Genomic DNA, 19,682 nt, shown 5'->3' with positions numbered 1-19,682 from the left:
AGAATCGACAGTCTATATGCTTGAGAAATCCTTGTGTCCTGTGAAGCAAGCAAAGGAAGAGAAAAGAGAAGTACAGAATGGAGGAGGAAAAGGAAAGAAGAGAAGAAAGAGAAAGAGAAGAAAAGGAGCTGGAGAAGTTGAAGAGAAAGAAAGATAAGGACTGAAACTTTGGATGCATTTTCGGCGATACATTTGTGTTTGGATAATGTGTGCTTATTGGATGGATTATAAACAAACAAAGCAAATCACACCAATGCAACTTTGATTCCCAATGCTTAACAGCAACATGGCTCACTCAACATAGCCTACTCACATCTTTTCTGTATTGTCTACTTTATTTCGATCGTCTTCGATGCGACTGAAAAAACTTTAGTTTAATTTATTAAATACTTAATACTTGTGGATTGATTGCCTTGGCTGCTTGGCTGAGGAGGAATCTCGTTTACTTTCAGTCCTGCGCAACGGTTTATAAAAAAACCTTAATACATGCAGCCTTAAAAAATCTCCAGCCTGTCTAGATTATACCGCACTTTGGCGTCGCGCATGGCGATGTCCGCGATCCGGATCAAGCACCCCTGCCATTTCCTAATTGTGTCAAAAATATTTAATGTAAACAATAGACATAAATGTATATGTTATTTCTTCCTTGTAAAGTATGGATGCATGTATTTCGTTGTACATGAAAATGTCAACACAAACTTACCAGTAAATCTCTATCAATGTCCTGTTCTCCATCCTTACTACGTAGATGGATTGTCGCGCGTCGATTAGCCTCACGCTGCTCAAAATCCCACTCTTTCTTCTGTCGCGCCTTCGCTTCAGGTCCACCCAATCCCCAAACTTCACATTCAATCACCTCGAAATCAATCTCAAATCCCAACTGTCGTTCTCCCCCTGCATTCATATACACATTACCCCCCGCAAAATCTTGTCGGTAGCTACCGTACTGAAAATTGTCATCATCCATAAACAACAAGCAACTGTTGGATTCTTGTCCTCCAAAGCCAATGCCAACGTTTTTGAGGAAATGAATATAATCCCGTTTTTGTTGATTTGCTGCTGCTCCGCCTGAGCCCATTGCCTGCCTTGGACTCGTTCGAGCAGGTAATGACCGTGGTGGGCCTTTATTAGCTGCAGTCGTTGAGGAATTTGTTACTTTGGCCGGAAAAACTTCGAACCATGGTGATAACTCAAAAAGTGCAAATGAATCATTGCCCCATCCTGTTTTAGAAACCTTCCATGTCTCTGACACATAAGCGCCCAAGACTAGTCTTTCTTTCCGAACTATTGGTCTTGGGGCTACATTGATAGGAAGACCCTCTGATGATGACGATGACTGTGTTTCAGTCAATTCTGCCAAGGCTGCGAGCTTTGCTTCACGTGTCGGTCAGAAGGCCATTTGGAGCTTTCAACACTCAATTGTGCATTATATGAAGGCGCATGGTGCGATAATGCAGAGCCAAATGAGATGGATTTTCTTCTATTTGAAGTAGGAGCCGCGGTTTTTCGGCGTTCGACCAGCAATAAAAGCAAAGTTGGTGCCGGATATTTACAAACATGACTTTCAAATTGGCTCATGCTGAATCCATGCTGACTTCCTGCGTAAAGCAGAGTCATTGTGGGCGTTGTCTTACTGAGTGGGAGAAACCATGAGACCAGGGCAATAGTCTCTGGCGTCAGAATGGTTGAGGGCGCACTCATTTTAGGGATCGGAGAGACCCCGGGTAGAATATACTTTCCTGCGGTGCTAGTGTTGGTGTTGGATCCTGTTGGTCGGAGGGTATTACCGATGAGAAAGAGATTGTAAAAGTAGGGTGAGAGTACTTGGAAGAGATTAGGAATGTTTCGCGAGACATATTTTGAAAACATGGCAAAATCAATGAGCTCTGAAGTCAAATCAAGAGGCGTGTTGATTCCTTTGGATGACGAGGCTTTGCTGTACTGAATAAGATGCTCTACCATTATTAGAGCTCGATGTCGATGAGATCCTATAGTTGTTGTGGTAATGGATACAGAATGTGATTCTGCAGCTGAATCATTTGTTGGGCTACCATTGTCATTGCTTTCAGTATAATGGAGCACTTGTTCGATAAGGCAGAATAAACCATCGAGGACTTCGACCAGATCTAATGCCTCCACCTTGGGACCACTATCTACATCTTCTTCATCTTCTGGATCCCATTGCAGCGTCAGTTCTTTAAGCGAATCCTCTATTGTCTTTGAACGATGTAGTGAGCCTTCTCCTCCCAATGACGATAAGGTATCGGCGTCAGTATTGGTATTGTTCACGTTGTTGTCGCTCCCATGGGCCTGGGCGGAGTCTTGCTCTTTGGGGACTGTGGCAGCAAAAGACTCAAAGATAACTTTGAGGGGGTTGAGATCCACAAATGTGCCTTCGCTTACTTTCTGACAATACAATGCCAAAGGCTTGATGAAATCACGAGCTGTTAGAACCTTGGGTAGCCCTTGGCTCCGCAATGTTTCTGGGTGATCAGGATACACTGAAAGATTGTAAAATGAACGGAAAAGCAGCTGTGCTGCACGGCTGTTACCAGGAATATCAAGATATTCCTGTCCACGGGAAGAAATAAGATCAAGAGAAAGAAAGGAAAGACAATGTACCGAATTTTAAACATCCCATCGGATTATTTGCCCAATAAAAGTACGAGACCATTGGAGATACAATGATGATTACCACAAAGGTCGCTTCGGTGATCCCAGAGACAGGACGGATGTCCTTCTTTGTTTGGGAAGCATTCGCTTCAACTGCAGCCTGTTGTCGGATGGCCTTGTCCTGTTTCTGCTGGAGTTGCTGAAGAACAGTACGCAGAGAAAGCATCTCAAGTTCCGTGAACTTTGAAGCCATGCTTTTATGCAGCTTCGTACTGCCCCAGGAAAGGTTCTTTTGGTCAGTCATGCTTTGCTGCCTGCCTGTTTCAGCTGCAGCAGCAATTTCATTTTCGTGGTCGAATAAGGACTGAACAGCACCCATGTCTTGATGTATCGAATTCTGGAGATTTTTTTCTGTTGAAAAGAGCGGAAGAAGAAAGGGAAGGAGAGAAGGCAGAAGCAAGGAAGAAGAGTCAAGAGTGAAGAGGTAAAAAAAGTGGGATGAATGGAATCGAATGAACCATGAATGAGAAGAGAGTAGGAGCAGAGATATACGCCTGTGTGTGAGAATGTATGCGAGAGAGTGCGAGAAAGAGAAAGAGAGAAAGAGCATAGCGCAAAGGCCATGGTTTTAATGATGATGCCATCATGGATAATTGTTATTTCCAATTAAGCAATGGTGAAAAAAAAAAAAAAAAAAAAATTGTCCGCGGGAAATGGCAAAAATGGCAGGTTTGTCAGCGAGGCCAACATGTGTTTCATTAAATGTATGGTTTATTCATTTGGAACGTGCCAATCTCTGTAGAACTACGCGCGTTCGCCTTGCCCTGTCTCCTTGACCCCTGCTAATTTTTTTCTTTAGCCATGCCAGACAAGACGATCGAAGGAATCAAAGGCGATGAAGTGGATCAGTTGGAATGCAGATATATATTTCTGTATAATACCGAAGAATACGTATAAAAAAAAAAATAAAAAAAATAAAAAAAAAAAAAAAAAGGTTGATAGAACGCATGCATCAATGTATGGTGCCCAAATGAAGATGAAAGAGAGCGCAGGGACATGTTTTCTGCCCTAGCCCAGCTCAGAAAGATAAAAAAAGAGAGGGGGAGGGGGAGAGGATAGAGAGCCTTCTCTTTTCTTTCCCTGGATGCATTGCTCGTAGTTCATCAATCGCTCTTTTTATTTTCAGCCTTCTTTTCATCCTCTCTTTCTCTCTTTCTCTCTTTCTCTCTTTCTCTTTCTGTCCTTACACCGCCTTCTCACTCCCACCTTTTTTTTTTTTTTTTTTTTTTTTTTTTTTTCCCTCTTTCCTGACCTTAATTTAACCTTCCAACGTATCTTTTCCCATCAGCATGCTTCAAAAAGGCCTCGCAAACAACACGCTCCTTCTTCCTCTTGCTCATCCTCATTCACATCCACATCCTCATCCCCATCCTCATCTTCATCCTCATCCCCATCCGCTTCCAGATCATTCTCATTCAAAGCTCTCCGTTACTTCTCGTCACCCTCACAACATCCCTAGACTTGCTAGTCTCAGCAGTTCAGGCACAGTCCACTCCTTTAGCTGTCCAGGGCCCTGCCTTTGCCAGAACTGCCACACGCTTTTATATCCAGGGCGGTCGAAATGAAGAGCTCTCGTATGGTCAGTTCTTCTCTCTCGACCTTGCTGTCCCTTGGAACTCTTCTGCCCCTGCATGGACCCAGCTTAATGATGGGCCAAAGCAGTATGTTTTCCCCGCTGCCTTCTCTGCGGATCAAAAGACCATGATTACCTTTCACTCTGGTAGTGCTGGTTTTGCTTTCCGTTACTCTCTCATCACAACTCATTGGACGCCTTCCAATTTACGTATCGGTAACACCGATCGTCAAGGCGTTGGAGCTGTGACAGATCCCAACACCGGTCTTGTTTACTTGGCTGGCGGCTACACAGACAACACTCGCGACATCATGAGCGTTTATGACTTTTCGACAGATTCGTTCACGTCAATTCCGATGAATACAACAATCTTTCAGAGCAGAGCTTACTACGCCAACGTGTGGTGTTCTCGACGGAAGAGTATCCTGTACTTTGGTGGTTACAACGCCACACTCAGGCCTGTCACTACTGATAATGTTGTCACAGAGTTTGTCCCAAACGAAAACAGTTGGTATACCATGGTAAGTGTGAGCATGCTGTCATAGCTCAATATGCGACACTTGTGCTAGTCAAGGAGTCTTGTTGCTCCTTTGGGCTTTTTTTTTTTTTTTTTTTTTTTTTTTTAAAAAAAAAAAAGAATGCTAACATCATCCCTGCTTACCCCCTTACTAATTTGTAGCATACAACAGGAGTTGCTCCACCCTGGCGAGCAGATCATTGCATGGCGTCCAGTAAGCTTAAACAGTAGAATAATATGTGCAACCTTATTTCTTTTGTGCCGTGCCGTTTCACGTTTTTCGTGTCTAAAGTCTGTCTTGAATCATGTTTATAGATGACGATGGCACATTGGTTATCGTATGTGGTGGAAGACCTGTCGCTGGGCCATTCACAGGCGATTTGTATATTCTGGATACAATCAGAGGAAATGGACTCAAAGGCGCTTCTGGACCTCCAAGGGCCTATACAGCGTGTACTATTGCAGGTGATCAGTTCCTGATTTGGGGAGGACAGACGTCCGATGATGCCGCAGGCCCTGTTGACGTCTCCATTTACCAACATCGGCACTAACAGCTGGGGTACAACGTATACTCCCCCGGAAGCTTATGTTGCAGAAAGAGAAAAGAAACAACTTCGTCGGCTCCAGCGCCTACAGGAACCAATGGACTCAAAGGACCGGAGAATGAGTCATCATCCAGTAATGCAGGAGCTATCGCAGGAGGGGTCGTCGCTGCGGTCGCTGTCATCTGCGGAATTATTCTTTTCTTCGTTTTTCGCAAAAAGCAACATCGTGCCACTCCTGTCAAAACTACTGAGATCCTGAGGAAAACCCATCATGCAAGCGGCCCTTGCAACCAGAAGGCAAAGATGATGACGAATTACAAAAAATGCGGACACAGATTCAGAATCAACAGGAGCAACTTGACTTGCAGCGAAGATTACTTCAATTGCAACAGCAACAACAACAACTTCAGTTGCAACAGCAACAACAACAACTACCACAACACCATTACAGGATGTGCCTTATAGCTATCAAGGTTATCAACCTCTATTATTTACTCTGCTGCGGGCGTATCCAATCCGATCATTGTCTCCGCCGTTTCTCCAATGTCGGGTATGCATGTTTCTCCAGAATCCATCAAAGCAGTACCTGTCAGTGGTGGATATACCCTACAGGATAGTAGGAGGCAATAGCCTGTATTCGGAAGTCATGCCATGACCCCTGTGGCATTTGCTCCCCCTCCACCATCGGGTTCTTCAGGAACAACGGTGCGCAGCAGCCCAAGCGAATACTCCCAAGCATGAGAGCAACTATTGGGAGGAACGCGCACCTGGCAACCCACATGCTATCATCGAATCATAACCTTTTACCCATTTTCTATCCTTCTCTCCCAATCTACGAATATGTGTATACCATATCATAATTAATAATTATTGGCAAAAAAAAAAAAAAAAAAAAAAATCATAATCATGCATCTTGCATCTTGCAGAACGCCTTTCTTTGTTTACATTCTTCCAAACAAAATAAACAACTAAAAAAATAAGCCCCGATCGACTTTTTTCCTTGGGAAGAAAAGAGAATCGATCTTGAATCGATTGAGCTATTTTCATACAACCTGACATTGGCAGGGACAAAAGTTTCTCGATTGTATTCAACCTCCATGTGTTGTGCTATGTTGCTCCAAACAAAAAACATGGGTGTAAATTAATACATCTAAATCATCCAAATACAGTATAATATTATATATATATAAATATCTACATTTGTCTGTTCATTTTTTCTCGATAAGAATTGTTGAACTCAATTGAAGAAGAAAAAAAAAAAAAACCTGATTTGATCTGCCTTTAACCTTGACCTTAACCTTGGCCTTGACTTTGAGCCCAGAACAAGTTTCTTCTTGCTCTCTTTTTATTTACTACATTTCTCATCTGTTCCTTCTCTCTCCTCTTCTTCCATTTCAAGTTGGACATTGCTGATTCAATTCTACACTAATTGCCGCACTTCTTGTTGTTGCCACCCGTAAAACCGCTGTTCATATTTCAAAACTTTTTTTATTTTTTATTTTTTTCATATTTGCTCACATTCGCATGGCACACGACCAGCGCTCAAGAGGTACCAGCGTCCGATCCTACAGCTCCAGCAACAGAAGTGGAAGTGGGAGTAGCATTGGTATTGCAGGCACAAGTGCTTCGCCCACTTCTCCTGACAGTCATCATCATAACAATAGCGCCGATCATCGAGTAATGCAGCTAATGATTCTGATACTCCATCAACACCACCGAAAATAAACAACGCCAGCAATGATATCAGGGCAAACCAACAGCGACCTTCCAGGATCACTATCCTTCACTAATGCCCAATATGCTAGGGTCTGTATTTCTAACCACCACCAACCAATTGACGCATTCCCCTACCTCTATTCAACCTCTCCCCAGCCTCAGACGCCTTCATCTCAGCCTAATCAGCTGACTACCACATCCATTCAGCACCCACGTCGCCCTCTTCGATCGAACACCAAAGTACCAAATGAGCTCTTGTTAACAGACCACTTGCCAGCCATTCTTTTGCTGAAGGCATGAGTGGAAGCCTTCAGTCCCTGCGCAGAAAGGCTTTTGAGCGAAAGCATTCTACTCGAGAACAACGTAAGATTGCAATCTTTATTTTATTCTATTTTATTTTATTTATTTTATTTTTTTCAGACGTTAAAGATTTCATCCTTACATCTTTTTTAACTACAAAAAAAAAAAAAAAAAAAAATAGTAATGGACAAGGAGTTGGGTCTGATTCAGCCGTTGGAATAACACAGCCGTAGCCAAGCCGATCATGCTAATTCTCGGCCTAGCATAGCCCAGTTTCGGGTGCGAGATCAGCCTTCAAAGATGATCATTCCACCACCTTACGGACAGGAAGAAGTCCAAGCGGCAGCCAAGGCCTTAGCAGCAGGCATTCCTGATGGAATTCCACATTCTGACATAAAAGATATTCCTGTAGCTCTTGAGCCCCACAGCGTAAGGTTTTTTTTTTTTTTTTTTTTTTCTTCTAGTTTGCATGACACTAGTTAGACTTGAGAGTTTCTGCTTATTCATCCTTATCTGTGTATTTCTTTTTCTTTTTTTTTTTTTCTTTTTCTTTTTTTTTTTTTTTTATTAATAATATATATCAAACGAAGTGCTTCCGACTTGGAGTCTGCTTCTTCAGATGAGGATCCTGAAGTACGCGTTCACCTTGGTAATAATATGATGATATATTGATCCAAGTCCAAATCCTGTCCAGGGGGAAGGGTCCAGGACAAAAAAAAAAGGTTGTTTAAATTAATTAACTTTATTTATCGATTAATTTCAAACTAGAAATTCATGTTCAGGAAGATGCAAAGAGTGAACCGATTTGTCCATTGAACGAAAAGAATCTCGCGACATTGACAGAAGAACTTGGACTTTCGCCAAAAGAGCGTCTGGATGTGGAGGCGATTCAAACTAAAGAGGAACTGGCCACCTATCTTGAAAAGATTCCTCGCGATTATGATGTCCGACTTGTTGCTTCAACAAAGGAACCTGAATGTAACTTTATATTATTATTGCCCAAGATATAAATTTATACTATTTTGTTTATCATCAACAGTTCTTTTAACAATTTTGACCTTTTTTTTTTTTTTAAAAAAAAAAAAAAAAAAAAAAAACTCTTTTAGCACCGGGGGTGACATTTGTCAGGATGATCAAGTTTTAAATGGAGACTCATTCGCTGTTATTAAAGAGAGTCCATATCTTCATCAATTAGAGAGAGAAAAACTCGGCGCAAAAAGCAAAAGTATAGGTAAGGAAGTGATCAAAGGAAAAAAAAAAAAAAAAAAAAAAAAAAAAAGAAATCATCGTTAACTGATGAGTATTTGACTCGTGAATGACCATATTCTTTTATCTTCCACTCTTATCCTTCCAAAGACGACCTACAACAGATTTATCGTTGATGCCTATTGAGGATCCAAAGGCTAGTTGGCTAGGTAAACAAAAAAAAAAAAAAAAAAAAAAAGCTAAATATTAGGCTTTTATTAAGTTAACTTATTAATTTATTTTATTCTAGAGTTGTTTTATGATCTTCTTTTTGTCGCCAATTTAACCGATTTTACACACAGCCATCCTATCACTGGGAGCGGAGCACTTGGTCATTACATTGGCTGGTTCGTTATCATGTGGTGGGCGGTATGTCTTTTAATCCGAACAAATACTTGCTTATATTCCTGAGTAGTAATGTTGCTCTGCTATTGCTTTATAATATATATATGCGTTACAAACTCTTTATTTCTTTAACGTACAGTGGGCAGGTCAAACGTTTTGGGCCGCTCGATTTGACATGGATGATCTGTTTACAAAAGTTACAATGCTGATTGAATTTTGTGCGCTTATTTCCTTTGGAGCGTTTTCGGTCGATCATCTGGACCGTACCTCGACCGGATTTATTGGAAGTTACATTGTTTTAAAGGGCGTCTTGGCTATTGAATACGGCAATGGTAAAAGAATTGTCTTTTCATCCTAGTCATTCAATTAACACCTTTTTTTTTCTTCTTTTTTTCCTTTATTACTGACAATGGGAGGTTTTTTTTTTTTTTTTTTTTTTTTTTTTTTTTAAAAAAAACTTGTTTATTACTACATCTCGTTACCGTAGTCCTTTACTGGGCTCGAAAAGAATCGGTCCAAGAAATCATTAACACCGCTATGGTTACAGATCGGAAGCAATGTTTTGGCAATGTTGATCTGGGGACTCTCAATGCTCGTACACAGTATGGCCTGGCGCTACGTGATGTGGTATTTTACGATTGTTGTGGAAATTATAGTTTTAGTGGCGTTTGGACGACGCACATCTGTCACCTTTGCTGGAAGCCATCTACCAGAGCGATTTGCATTGTTTACTATCATTGTCTTGGGAGAGGTAATACAGCAATAATCACAAAAAAAAAAAAAAAAAAAAAAAAAAGCTTTCAGGCGTGCTGATTTATGGCTACGATGTTTTTTTTTTTTTCTTCTTCCAACCAATATAGAATATCATTGATTATAGGCTTGGGCGCTGGCACGAGCTCTTGGACAAGGGGAACAAGCCCGTTCTTGTAATGTGTGAAACAATTTTATATCTCTTACCTCTTAGGCCCCTAATTAGAAGAATTAGAAAAAATTACCTAACTCACCCACACACTATTTTGAATCCTCTTCCGGATCCTTCTAGGATTTTATTCTTGTTAACCACAGTGATCCTGTATGCATTATGGTGGATCTATTTTGACGACTTTTCAGAAGATGTAAGGTTCTTTTTTTTTTTTTTTTTTTTTTTTTTTAATAACAATAGAAAGGGAAAAAAAAAAAAAAAAAAAAAAAAAAAAAGCCGCGTGTTGTTTAATCAAGTTCATTTTCAACAAAATCAATCTAGGTATTTCACAAGACAACGACACTCTCTCAACTCTGGGCATATCTCCATTTGCCATTTCATGTTTGTATTGTGTTGGTGGAACAGGCGCATTGGATTTGATCCGCCTTTATAAACTAGAGAACCATATCACAGAGATGACCATAGGCTCTTCTCATTTGACCTCGAATGCTGCTGCTGCTCGATTCATACCGAACGTAGCCTTGTCACTCATGGATCTATCAGAAAACTATTTTTGCATTGGGATTTGAAATCCCAATTGAGCGGCGATCTGCTGCAGGAGCCTCTGGTCCGGGATCTCTCCTCGAGCGTGCTACAGACTACGATTTGACCAGATACTTCCTTGTTGTCTGCGGCCTCGTTTCTTATGCAACTCATTACTCAAATGGATCAACCTACGGACGTATGACAAATTTCAACGGATCGTCTATCTCTCACGTTTCCTAATCGCTATCTGCATTCTCTGTTTACAGGCTTACCGCTGGAAAAGATGACTCCATTCGTCCTCTTGGGGGTCATGGCGTTTTTTCTGTGTTGTACAAGTGGGCGTTGATCTAGCAGTGATCTATTTTGGTGCCTATGGGTTCGTGAGATGATTTAGAGGCTTGGGCCAGAAGTGCACGCTCCAGTATCGACCTTGGTAGTTTCTTACCTTCACCCCTTGGAGGGCGTTCCCGCGCCAATTCGAGAGCTGGCTCCGTCGTGAACTTGAACGGCCTATACCGAGTGGTGGCAAAGGTATCGGTATGAATAACAGCGTCACTAGTCTGATTAACCCTACAGGCTCCCCGCTCACTACTACAGCATCTTATTTTCCTCAGCAACAACAACAGCAACAGCAATTACAAAAACCGCAAGAACATCAGCTGCAGCACCAGCTTTCATTGCAGCAGCAGACTTCTTCCTTGAGCCAACAGCAACAACAGGCGCTTTACAATATGCATGTGAATGCCAACAGTTTGGCGCTTCTGGTCCCTATGGTAACCTTGTCCAGGCTCTGGCCGAGATCAAGAGACGTGAGCACTGGGCCCATCCTTCTGGCGATGGCTCTACACCCATTCGGCAAGTATCACTTAGGGCTACAGAGCGTGGAATCCATTCGGTACCTCGCAATGGTAGTTCCACAGATGGTCCTCATGGCAGTAAGATGCATATCCAGCGCAACTCTCTTTCTCTGAATCGTCCAGGAATAGTAGGATCCATTTCTTCTCTCTCTTCGTCTCCACGCTCTCCGAGTGCCGGTGCCGGTGCCGGTGCCGGTGCTTTAAAGTTAGCTACTATGTTTGATCAGCCACTGTTGCCTCCACAGCAGCAAGGAAAGCAATCACCATCACTATCCTCTACACATGTGCAACTAAAATAAGTGCATATACCGCGCATTTTAGCGCCTCCTTTTCTTTTCTTTTTTTTTTTTTAGACTAATAAGACTTTGCATCATGTATTTGACGTTTCACGTCTCTGTATTAACCCCCAGTGATATTTACTTGACACTCTAATAACATTTTTTCTTTGACTACGCAGTATGATGAAATTACAAAAAAAAAAAGTTTTTTTTTTTATTATTATTACTATTATTTTTACTTTTACTACAAGGAGCAAAGGATGATGACGTGTTAAAGTGGATTTGAGGGAACGAAGACAAAGGGTGAAGGATAGGTTGTGTGAAATAGTAAATAAAAGTACAACATGCCAAAAAATAAAATAAAATGCCACATGGATCATAATGGAAAATAGGACCTACAAATTGGGAGAATAAGAAGTGTAGAGTTGAATCTCTGAAAGACCAGCTCCCACCAGATACAAAGGTAGAGATAATAGATAATAAATAAAAATACACACATACAAGGTTTAGAAGATACACATGAAAAAAAAAATAAAATAAAATAAAAAAAAAAAAAAAAAAAAAAGAGTGAAAGAAGGGCAAGCGAACGAGTTAAAAAGTCACGCTTGTTTGTCATCTATGCAAAGTTGAGATCCAGTAAAGAGAGCAACATGTCCTGTAGGATATGAATCATGACCAAGATGAAGACAACAATCAGCTCAGGGTATTCTTTGAAATCTTGAGGGCCTCCTTTGTGACATGGTGTCCCATCCACCTTCTGCAGATAGTCCGGTTAATAAAATTAGATATCAGCTCACTAGCCCAGATTCCCAATGAGCATAGACCGTGATATCACGGTTATTCCCTCGATTCTGATCCTTGAATTGGAAATACGAGTAAATTTTGGCATTGGGTCCATAATACAGAATGTTTACCCATAACAAGAACGCCAACATTGTCACATTCTCTGCCAAGTTTCTCAAGAACAATCCACGTCCGACCTGTCGTTTGTACTCCTCATACGTCCTTGTGATCCCAAACAAATAGACCAAGTTCTTGTAGACGGTATGTGTCATACAAATCGGGTGAAAAAATACAGACCCAGAAGGATGAGGCCAGCTGGATGACTAAGAATTGCTCATAGGATCGTAGACGTACAAACAGGTTCCGATAAAAAGATGAAATAGATCATGAAATAATAGAGCTTGAAGATCGACGATAGAGGATATGAACGAACTCGGGTCTCCACGATATAATCCGTGATGGCATCCAAAATATAAATCGTCCCCACCCACGAATACACATACACCAGTCCTCAATTGTCGTATGCGGAGTCGTCCGTGGTGCCTGAAACTGATCTGCATACATCTCTCCTGTGACAATGGTGCTGAGCGCAATAGCGAGGGCGACACAAAACCATAGGAAGCGGATATAAGAAGCTGGAATCCGAGATTCGATCGACGAAGCTGAGAGAAATGTCTTTTGAGCCATTGTGAGCGAATGTCGATATACATTTCGGTTTTCAGAACGGATGACTAGGAACGCAATAAGGAGTGGCATAGTCATGGTGCAGAAAGTGAGGAAGACCCAGGTAAGACGATAGCTTTCTAGTCCAGTAAAGTAATAGACCAAGATCCCCATGAGTTGTGTTGAGAGCCAGAAAATGAAGTAGGATGTGAGACCACCGAGGGCCTTGGGCCACCAGTTGAGTGAATAGATGTTAAAGATCTTGGTAATCAGCAGTAGTCCAATGGCGTTGTAGAACCCATAATAAACCATAAAAACCACCAAAAGTTGATCAACACTGCCGGTTGTGGAGGCGTCGTTGGAAGCATGTTGGTGAGATTGGCTGATAGGTTTGATAGGTTTGCTGATAGTGCGCCACCATCGAATCCTGCTGCTACACCTCCTGCAGTAGCTGTTATTGCTGCTGCGATAAGCGAAGAGGGCTGCAATGTAGCGTTTTGATCCTGGTGAGGTGGGTTCCAGGGGAAGCCATCCCAAGGCCATGTGGTGTTGCCTCCTCCTCCATCCTCTGGCTCATCTGGATAGGTACGTAAAGGCACTGAACACCACATGATGACCTATTGTCACACATCATAAGAATTTAGGATTTAGCAATTTTTTTGAAGTCATCGGAGATCATGTGTAAATATGAATGTGTATGGAAAACAATGAAGGTAATTCAGGAACAGACAAAAAAGACAAGCGCTAAATAACCTAAAACTGACTTACAATTGAGACAGGAAGAACCAGTAGCACGGCCTGCCGTTTCCATATGCTGTTTAGTCCATTGCGCGACTTGACGACGCGTGGGGATTAACCCACTAAGACAACAGTGGCAAAGTTTCGTCGTCCTCATAGATCGTGACGGCTCTGGAGGCAAGCGAAGTGGAGGAGCGGTTGTTACGGCTTTGGCCAATTGTAAACCGCAGTACTTCTGCACAATGAGACCACGGAAAGTGAGCCAAAAGAGCCAAAAGAGCCAAAAGAGTCAAAAAGGAATATCAAAGAGCAACATGGTTAGAGAAAAGAGTACAAGAGAGAGTTTAAAAGAGGCGAAAGGGGAATTTAAAAAATAAAAAATAAAAAAAGTTAAAAGAGCCCATCACCCCATTGGTCCCAACGCACAAAAAAAATAGTCAAAAACATCGGCTTATGTGATGCTGTTTGTTGTTGCTATTGCTTTTTACTGTTGAAAGATGACCGCGTGCACTTTTTTCTTTTTCTTTTATTTTTCTCTTCGAAAGGCACTGCACATGTCAACAGTGCACTTGCATCCGTGGTATGTGACCCAAGGCATGTCATAGTTTGTGTTTGGGTTTTGTTTATGTTTTGTGTTTGTGTTTAAAGGAACAAGGAACAGAAAAAAAAGAAAAAAGGAACATGACTTTGGCCTAGAAAAGGAGGCAGTATGACGGTGCAGAAAAAATAAGCATTCGCTGCTTACACATTCGTCAATGCGCACGCGCATGCACCCAAAGTATACGTTATCCATATAACCATATAAATGATGGATGAATAAATGATTAGCAAAAAAAAAAAAAAACGTTACTTACCATTCCAACGTGGATCCTCTATCTCCTCATTACCCTGCACCATAGAGTGATACATGACTGGATAATAGGATGTATGAGTTTAGGCAAGGATGGGAAAAGGGTCGATCTGTCTATCCAATGAAAGCTTGCTTTGGGAATGTGTAGATGAGTAGTAGTACGTTGCTACCGACAACTGTAAAATGCGGAGCAATCAGAATAGAGAAGAAAGTTGAAGAGGTCTGGTTTTCTAAACCGTGCCGGGAAAGTGTAATAGTGTCAGGAGGAGGAGAAACAGTGAGGAAGTAAAGGAGAAACAGACGTCGCGTTGATCCGCGGTGTATTGGCCAAAGAAGAGCAAAAGAGAAGGTGTTGAAAGCGGGCTAAAAGAAGAAGGAAGAAAAAAAAGTCTTTTTAAAAAGTGGTTGAATTGAATGGGTGTGGAGTGAATGAGAGTGAGAGTGAGAGTGAGAGTGATGTGAATGACAAGATCAGAGTTGAATGTATAAAGGTTAGGTTGAAAAAGTTTTATCTGTGAATGAAAAGGAGGAAAGAAAAGAAAGGAAAGGAAAGGAAAGAGAGAGAGGAAGAGAGGGGGCAGTAAAAGAGGTAAAAGACAAAAAAGGGCATTGCATTGCACAATTATCCACATCCATGTTCCTGTGGGTTCATGACGATCCTTTTTTATTTTCTCTCTGCATCTTCATTGACTCTTTTCAGCTCCTCATCTCAATCAACTTATCGCTACCGCATCTCAATCCACCAACGATTGTATAAACAGATGATGGACAATGGATAATGGCATAAGCATTTAAGCATCGGCATATTCATAAGCATAGACGTTAGCACAGGCAAAACCTCTCAACTCTTCTCCCGCCAAAAAAAAAAAAAAAAAAAAAAAGCAATCGTCCAGAAGCATCTGCCCTGGCATTGTTACGTTTGACAACTGTGCCTGGCATCAGCATGATCCATCATTCATCCTCACTCTACCCCTTTTTCTCTCAAAAACTAAAAAAAAAAAAAAAGAGCAACGACCCTTTTTCTTTTTTTTTTTTTTTTTTTTTTTTTTTTTTTTACTTTTAGATCCTCTTCTATTAATTCACAATATCAGCTTGAGCACGACAAGTTGAATCACAATCAATGAAGGAATGACGAGGAAGAAGGAAGGAACATCGTGCAAAAACAGACTTCCCGAAGCCCTGATGAATGACACAGACAATACAATCCCACCGAAACATCTTTTCATTGCCCATTGTATCACCTTCCCTTTCTTCCTCTCGACCCCCTTTTTACTTTTTACCCCACGGGGGTAGACTAACGTCATGGATCATGAAGAAGAATGAATGACATTAAAAATAATATATACCTCGAGAGAAGGGACTAATCTCCATCTCCGCTCATGCTCATGCACATGCAAGTTAAAGAGCCAAACATGTAACACCATCATCTCCCGCGCGATCTATCTTGTTCCTCTTGGCCAATGCTGATGGATTCATCTCTCTGATGGTGTGTGCTGGGACAATGCGGAAAAAAAAAAAAAAAAAAAATGACGGTAGAATTGTTAAGCACATACACGTCTTCTTATGTGATAAAGATGATAGAATTATGATTATTAGGTCCAACATCCCAAGGGTCGTCTGAATGGGAATGGGCGTTCAGTATTACTTTTTGGTTGATGTTGCCAAGCACGCGATACTTCATTAGATTCAAATCAATCCCCTCCTAGATGTGCATCAGGGGAGAATTGCTTTGAAAAGACGATCAATGACCCTGTTAAAATAATACGAAAGAAACAGGATGAAAAAAAAAAAAAAAAAATCCGAGTACAAACAATCAGTTTCTCTTTATTCCATGACTTTCAGCATCTAGTTTTTATCCACTTTACCTTTGTTCCCCCGTCATTGACAACCATGTCGTGGCGTGGGAAGAAAACCTTGATCTGCATAGTTAAGCATGGCTCATTATAAACCGTTCGATTCCCTTTTTCCATTTTACACACACACGATTCATTTTTTTAACAAGGACCCTCAGTTACGCATACACGATTCAATTCGACTAGATATACCCTTGACATGCACATGCCTCAATATCACAGGACTTTCACCTCTTTGTTGTATTTCTTACTGGACCGTTACACACAACACTTGCCATTTGATGGTGTGGATACTCGTGCCTACTGCCTATCTGGAGATTCGCCAATCAATGAGAGCAATTTTGTACAAGGAACTGGTTTTTTCGTTCATTGGTAAATTGCTTGTTACCAGTCTTCTCTTGATGGGGATTTTGTCTCGACTTTGTGTCCTACTGCACGTTTGTTACTTTTCTTTTTTCTCACTCTCCCACCTTTCTTCCTCCCAATTCTTGAAGCCCCATTGTCTCCCACTGTCTCCTCAGACTTACTTTCCTTGCTCTCTTCTTTCTCCCGTGCATGGAACTGTTTCCTCTTCTTTTCCCCCCTTTTTTTTTTTTTTTTTTATTTACCATCAATTTTTGCTGTGGTCAAAGAAGTCGTTACGTGTAAAGTCCTCTAAACCACCGTCTTTAGCTCATCATCACTTTGTCGTAGCAAGCAATCACTTTGAGCTGACAGGCCAACATCATTTTAGCCTCTTCCTTACAAAAAAAAAAAAAGAGCGTTGAATTTCTATGAATTCTTTTGTTTCCTCTGTACTCTTACAAACTTTGGGTTCATAAGCAAAATTAAGCGTTATTAAGTGACCAGAACAATAAAATTTGAACGTGCGGTAACAACAATGGATTACGAAGCCGACAAGCATTAGCCCAGTCTACGACGGCGTTTATCATTTCGTTGGATACAGATGAGACTCCGCTACCACCATCTCCTCTGCGAATACGTCAACTAAACTTTTTCCAGAAGGTCATATTATGCTTCTGGATCTGAAAATGAATATAACAGTTTCTAATTGTCAACCAGAGTCGTCATCGTCTAAATGGTATCCTCATCAGTATCAATCTCACTCAAAGTCAGAGCACCAGGCCAGTTCAGGAGTGCACCCTCATTCATGAAGGAAACACAGTAGCACACTGGCAACCATCAATATTACATAACCACAAGGGCTTCGCTGCCTCTTTACCCGCCAGCCTACGTACAACAAAACGTGATGACATGGAAGGACCTAGCCCTCACCCTGGGGCCGTTGTAGTCGAATCAACAACAACCTCGCTTCCTCAAAAGTGCAAACGAAACGTATGCAATAGAAACGGAGATGATACATCATCAGGGGCCTCTAGCACCAGCAGTACCAATAGCAGTAGCAACTACTTCCGCGCACCCATGCCCACACCAATATATCGCCGACCGTTTCTGGAGGAGGATGAGCTTCCGGGATATATCCCCATTCCCATATCCGCATTACCATTCAACCTTCCAGAGGATCAGAGTACAACCTACGTTGTGATCCCGAGCTATAGCCTTGTGGAATCTTAGACTATGAAGTCAGGCGGCAGCATATTCCATCGAATATAGTTGGCCACACACACCCTGCAACCACTCATACGCTAACACTAACTCAAACACGACACAGACAGGGCCTTGTGGGCCAGGGCAGCCTACCCATTTACAGCAGAGACAAGATGAGACATTACAAATCGAAGAAGCAGAAGAAGAAGAAAGAGAAGAAGTAAGAGAAGGCTCACCTTCTCAACAAGGTGCTTGGACATTAGAGTATTGGGTCGAAGATACAATCGAATATCTATGCTATTTGATGGATCCAAAACTATCTGGCAAATCAACACAATTAGTTCCAAGAACTCGCAACAGTAGGCGCTTCATCCGTAATCATAATCTGCAGGGATCACTTCGGACCTTACTATCGCAACGTTCAGCCTGCCCAATCTGACCCTAATGCCCTCACAGAGCTTCCTATGACAGTCAGGGATCTACAGCCTCAGAATCCATCACAGATCCGGAATTCGCATCAACTACTGCAGAATGAGCACGATTCAGGTCGCTCCTATGAAGTTGTAGCTGAGCGGACCGACAACCCGGACAGGAAGCTATTGAGTTCAATCATATGGATGCCAGTCAGCACCGAAGTCTTTCAGACACGAACATTAACAATGATCGGGTGCAAAGATCGAGCGGTCTAGAGAGGGTGGCTACTGGACACATCCGAGGCGGTCCGCCGCCGCTGAACAGGCCCGGAGGACCAGCGTCGAGATCGCGACGGTACGTGCCACCTCGTAGGCGTGGGCCAGTCCGACAATCAGAGGGAATGACCCCTGCTGATCAGCGTAGCCCTGGAGCAGCGACTACAGCCTTATTGGCCAATACGCAAACACATGCTTCCTCCGTTTCTAGTCATGATTTGGAAAACACAGATACTTTGTCTTTACCGGTACTAAGGACTATGGCTCCAGTAAGTGGAGAGGGGAATATCAGAGACATGTCACCACTGTCCGCGCCTAGACCACATTCTCCGTCAACAGAGGTGCCAGTAGCAGCGCCGGTAACAGTTTCAGTAATATCAGGACCTTTGCCATCAGCATCTTTAACGTTCTTTGGGGCGACAGCAATGGTCGAAATAGCAGATGTCACAGAAGAAGTTCTTGCTTCAGCAGACACAAGCCAAGCGTCCGCAGGGTCAGAACTACAGGTAAATCCTTCGTCCTTGGCAACACCAATATTGACATCGACAGTGGTGGTGCCAACGCCATTACCGCCACCCTCATCCCCAACATCATCACTACTGCGAACATCCATAAACGCGAGGCCCCTGCCGTCGGTTCAGCATGTTCAGGTCAACGATGGGTACGAAGGTGAAAGGAGGATACGATCCTGGCACACCAATTGAGCCTAGGACTGGATCAGGCTAATCGTAATGGCAGTGACAATAACCTATTCAATAACGCATTGACATCTGAATTTTCAAAAGACCCTCATTCGCGTTTGTATAGCTGAAGATCCACAGACATGGATTTGGTGGTCAATTCATCATGATACCAATCTTCAACAATGTCGACAAGAAAGCTCACATGGAGAGTGGTCATGTGGTGGCGGACACGGCTGGATTATTATTCCAAGGAGAATAAAGCCAAAAGGCAGAACAGAGAAGGCTAAAGAAGCTTCAGCAAAGGCAGGAGCAACAGCAACTACTATCAGCGATCCAGAGGGAAAAGGATGAGTCTGATTGAGCGATTAAAATCTTCATT

At 42.1% G+C, this 19,682-nt stretch overlaps 6 protein-coding genes across 6 annotated transcripts; 3 read left to right on the top strand and 3 right to left on the bottom strand.

Annotated features, from left to right (window-relative positions):
* Positions 1–318: 318 nt before the first annotated feature.
* On the bottom strand, positions 319–3,194 carry BCR41DRAFT_356899 (hypothetical protein). The gene is made up of 4 exons (XM_022024752.1): positions 2,696–3,194; positions 1,381–2,571; positions 704–1,336; positions 319–585 (listed from the first exon to the last, which is right to left on the bottom strand). The coding sequence occupies exons 1-4, from the start codon at positions 2,990–2,992 to the stop codon at positions 520–522; spliced, it is 2,187 nt and encodes a 728-aa protein (XP_021879866.1). The 5' UTR covers positions 2,993–3,194; the 3' UTR covers positions 319–519.
* Positions 3,195–4,095: 901 nt separating this feature from the next.
* BCR41DRAFT_356898 (hypothetical protein) lies at positions 4,096–6,180 on the top strand (the record flags this gene model as incomplete). The annotated part of the gene is given in 6 exon segments (XM_022024751.1): positions 4,096–4,771; positions 5,079–5,287; positions 5,318–5,545; positions 5,644–5,762; positions 5,782–5,924; positions 6,022–6,180. Coding segments are annotated over 6 exon segments (1,461 nt in total), but the record flags the coding sequence as incomplete, so codon positions are not given.
* A 2,721-nt stretch (positions 6,181–8,901) lies between these two features.
* BCR41DRAFT_109467 (hypothetical protein) lies at positions 8,902–10,310 on the top strand. Its single transcript, XM_022019373.1, has 5 exons — positions 8,902–8,938; positions 9,054–9,246; positions 9,402–9,665; positions 9,775–10,029; positions 10,158–10,310. The coding sequence occupies exons 2-5, from the start codon at positions 9,244–9,246 to the stop codon at positions 10,254–10,256; spliced, it is 621 nt and encodes a 206-aa protein (XP_021879864.1). The 5' UTR covers positions 8,902–8,938; positions 9,054–9,243; the 3' UTR covers positions 10,257–10,310.
* Positions 10,311–12,112: 1,802 nt separating this feature from the next.
* On the bottom strand, positions 12,113–13,485 carry BCR41DRAFT_397908 (hypothetical protein; the record flags this gene model as incomplete). The annotated part of the gene is made up of 3 exons (XM_022028917.1): positions 12,113–12,253; positions 12,411–12,501; positions 12,767–13,485. 3 exons carry the CDS (start codon positions 13,483–13,485, stop codon positions 12,113–12,115), a joined length of 951 nt encoding a protein of 316 aa, XP_021879863.1.
* Positions 13,486–15,558: 2,073 nt separating this feature from the next.
* On the bottom strand, positions 15,559–15,963 carry BCR41DRAFT_109431 (hypothetical protein). Its single transcript, XM_022019372.1, has one exon. The coding sequence runs from the start codon at positions 15,832–15,834 to the stop codon at positions 15,610–15,612; it is 225 nt and encodes a 74-aa protein (XP_021879862.1). The 5' UTR covers positions 15,835–15,963; the 3' UTR covers positions 15,559–15,609.
* Positions 15,964–18,251: 2,288 nt separating this feature from the next.
* BCR41DRAFT_109424 (hypothetical protein) lies at positions 18,252–19,542 on the top strand. The gene has a single exon (XM_022019371.1). It carries the CDS (start codon positions 18,545–18,547, stop codon positions 19,322–19,324), a length of 780 nt encoding a protein of 259 aa, XP_021879861.1. The 5' UTR covers positions 18,252–18,544; the 3' UTR covers positions 19,325–19,542.
* The last annotated feature ends 140 nt before the right edge of the window (positions 19,543–19,682 follow it).

The sequence above is a fragment of the Lobosporangium transversale genome, assembly GCF_002105155.1.
Source record: "Lobosporangium transversale strain NRRL 3116 chromosome Unknown BCR41scaffold_27, whole genome shotgun sequence".
NCBI classification, from domain to species: domain Eukaryota; kingdom Fungi; phylum Mortierellomycota; class Mortierellomycetes; order Mortierellales; family Mortierellaceae; genus Lobosporangium; species Lobosporangium transversale.
This window is presented reverse-complemented; position numbering and strand designations above follow the sequence as displayed.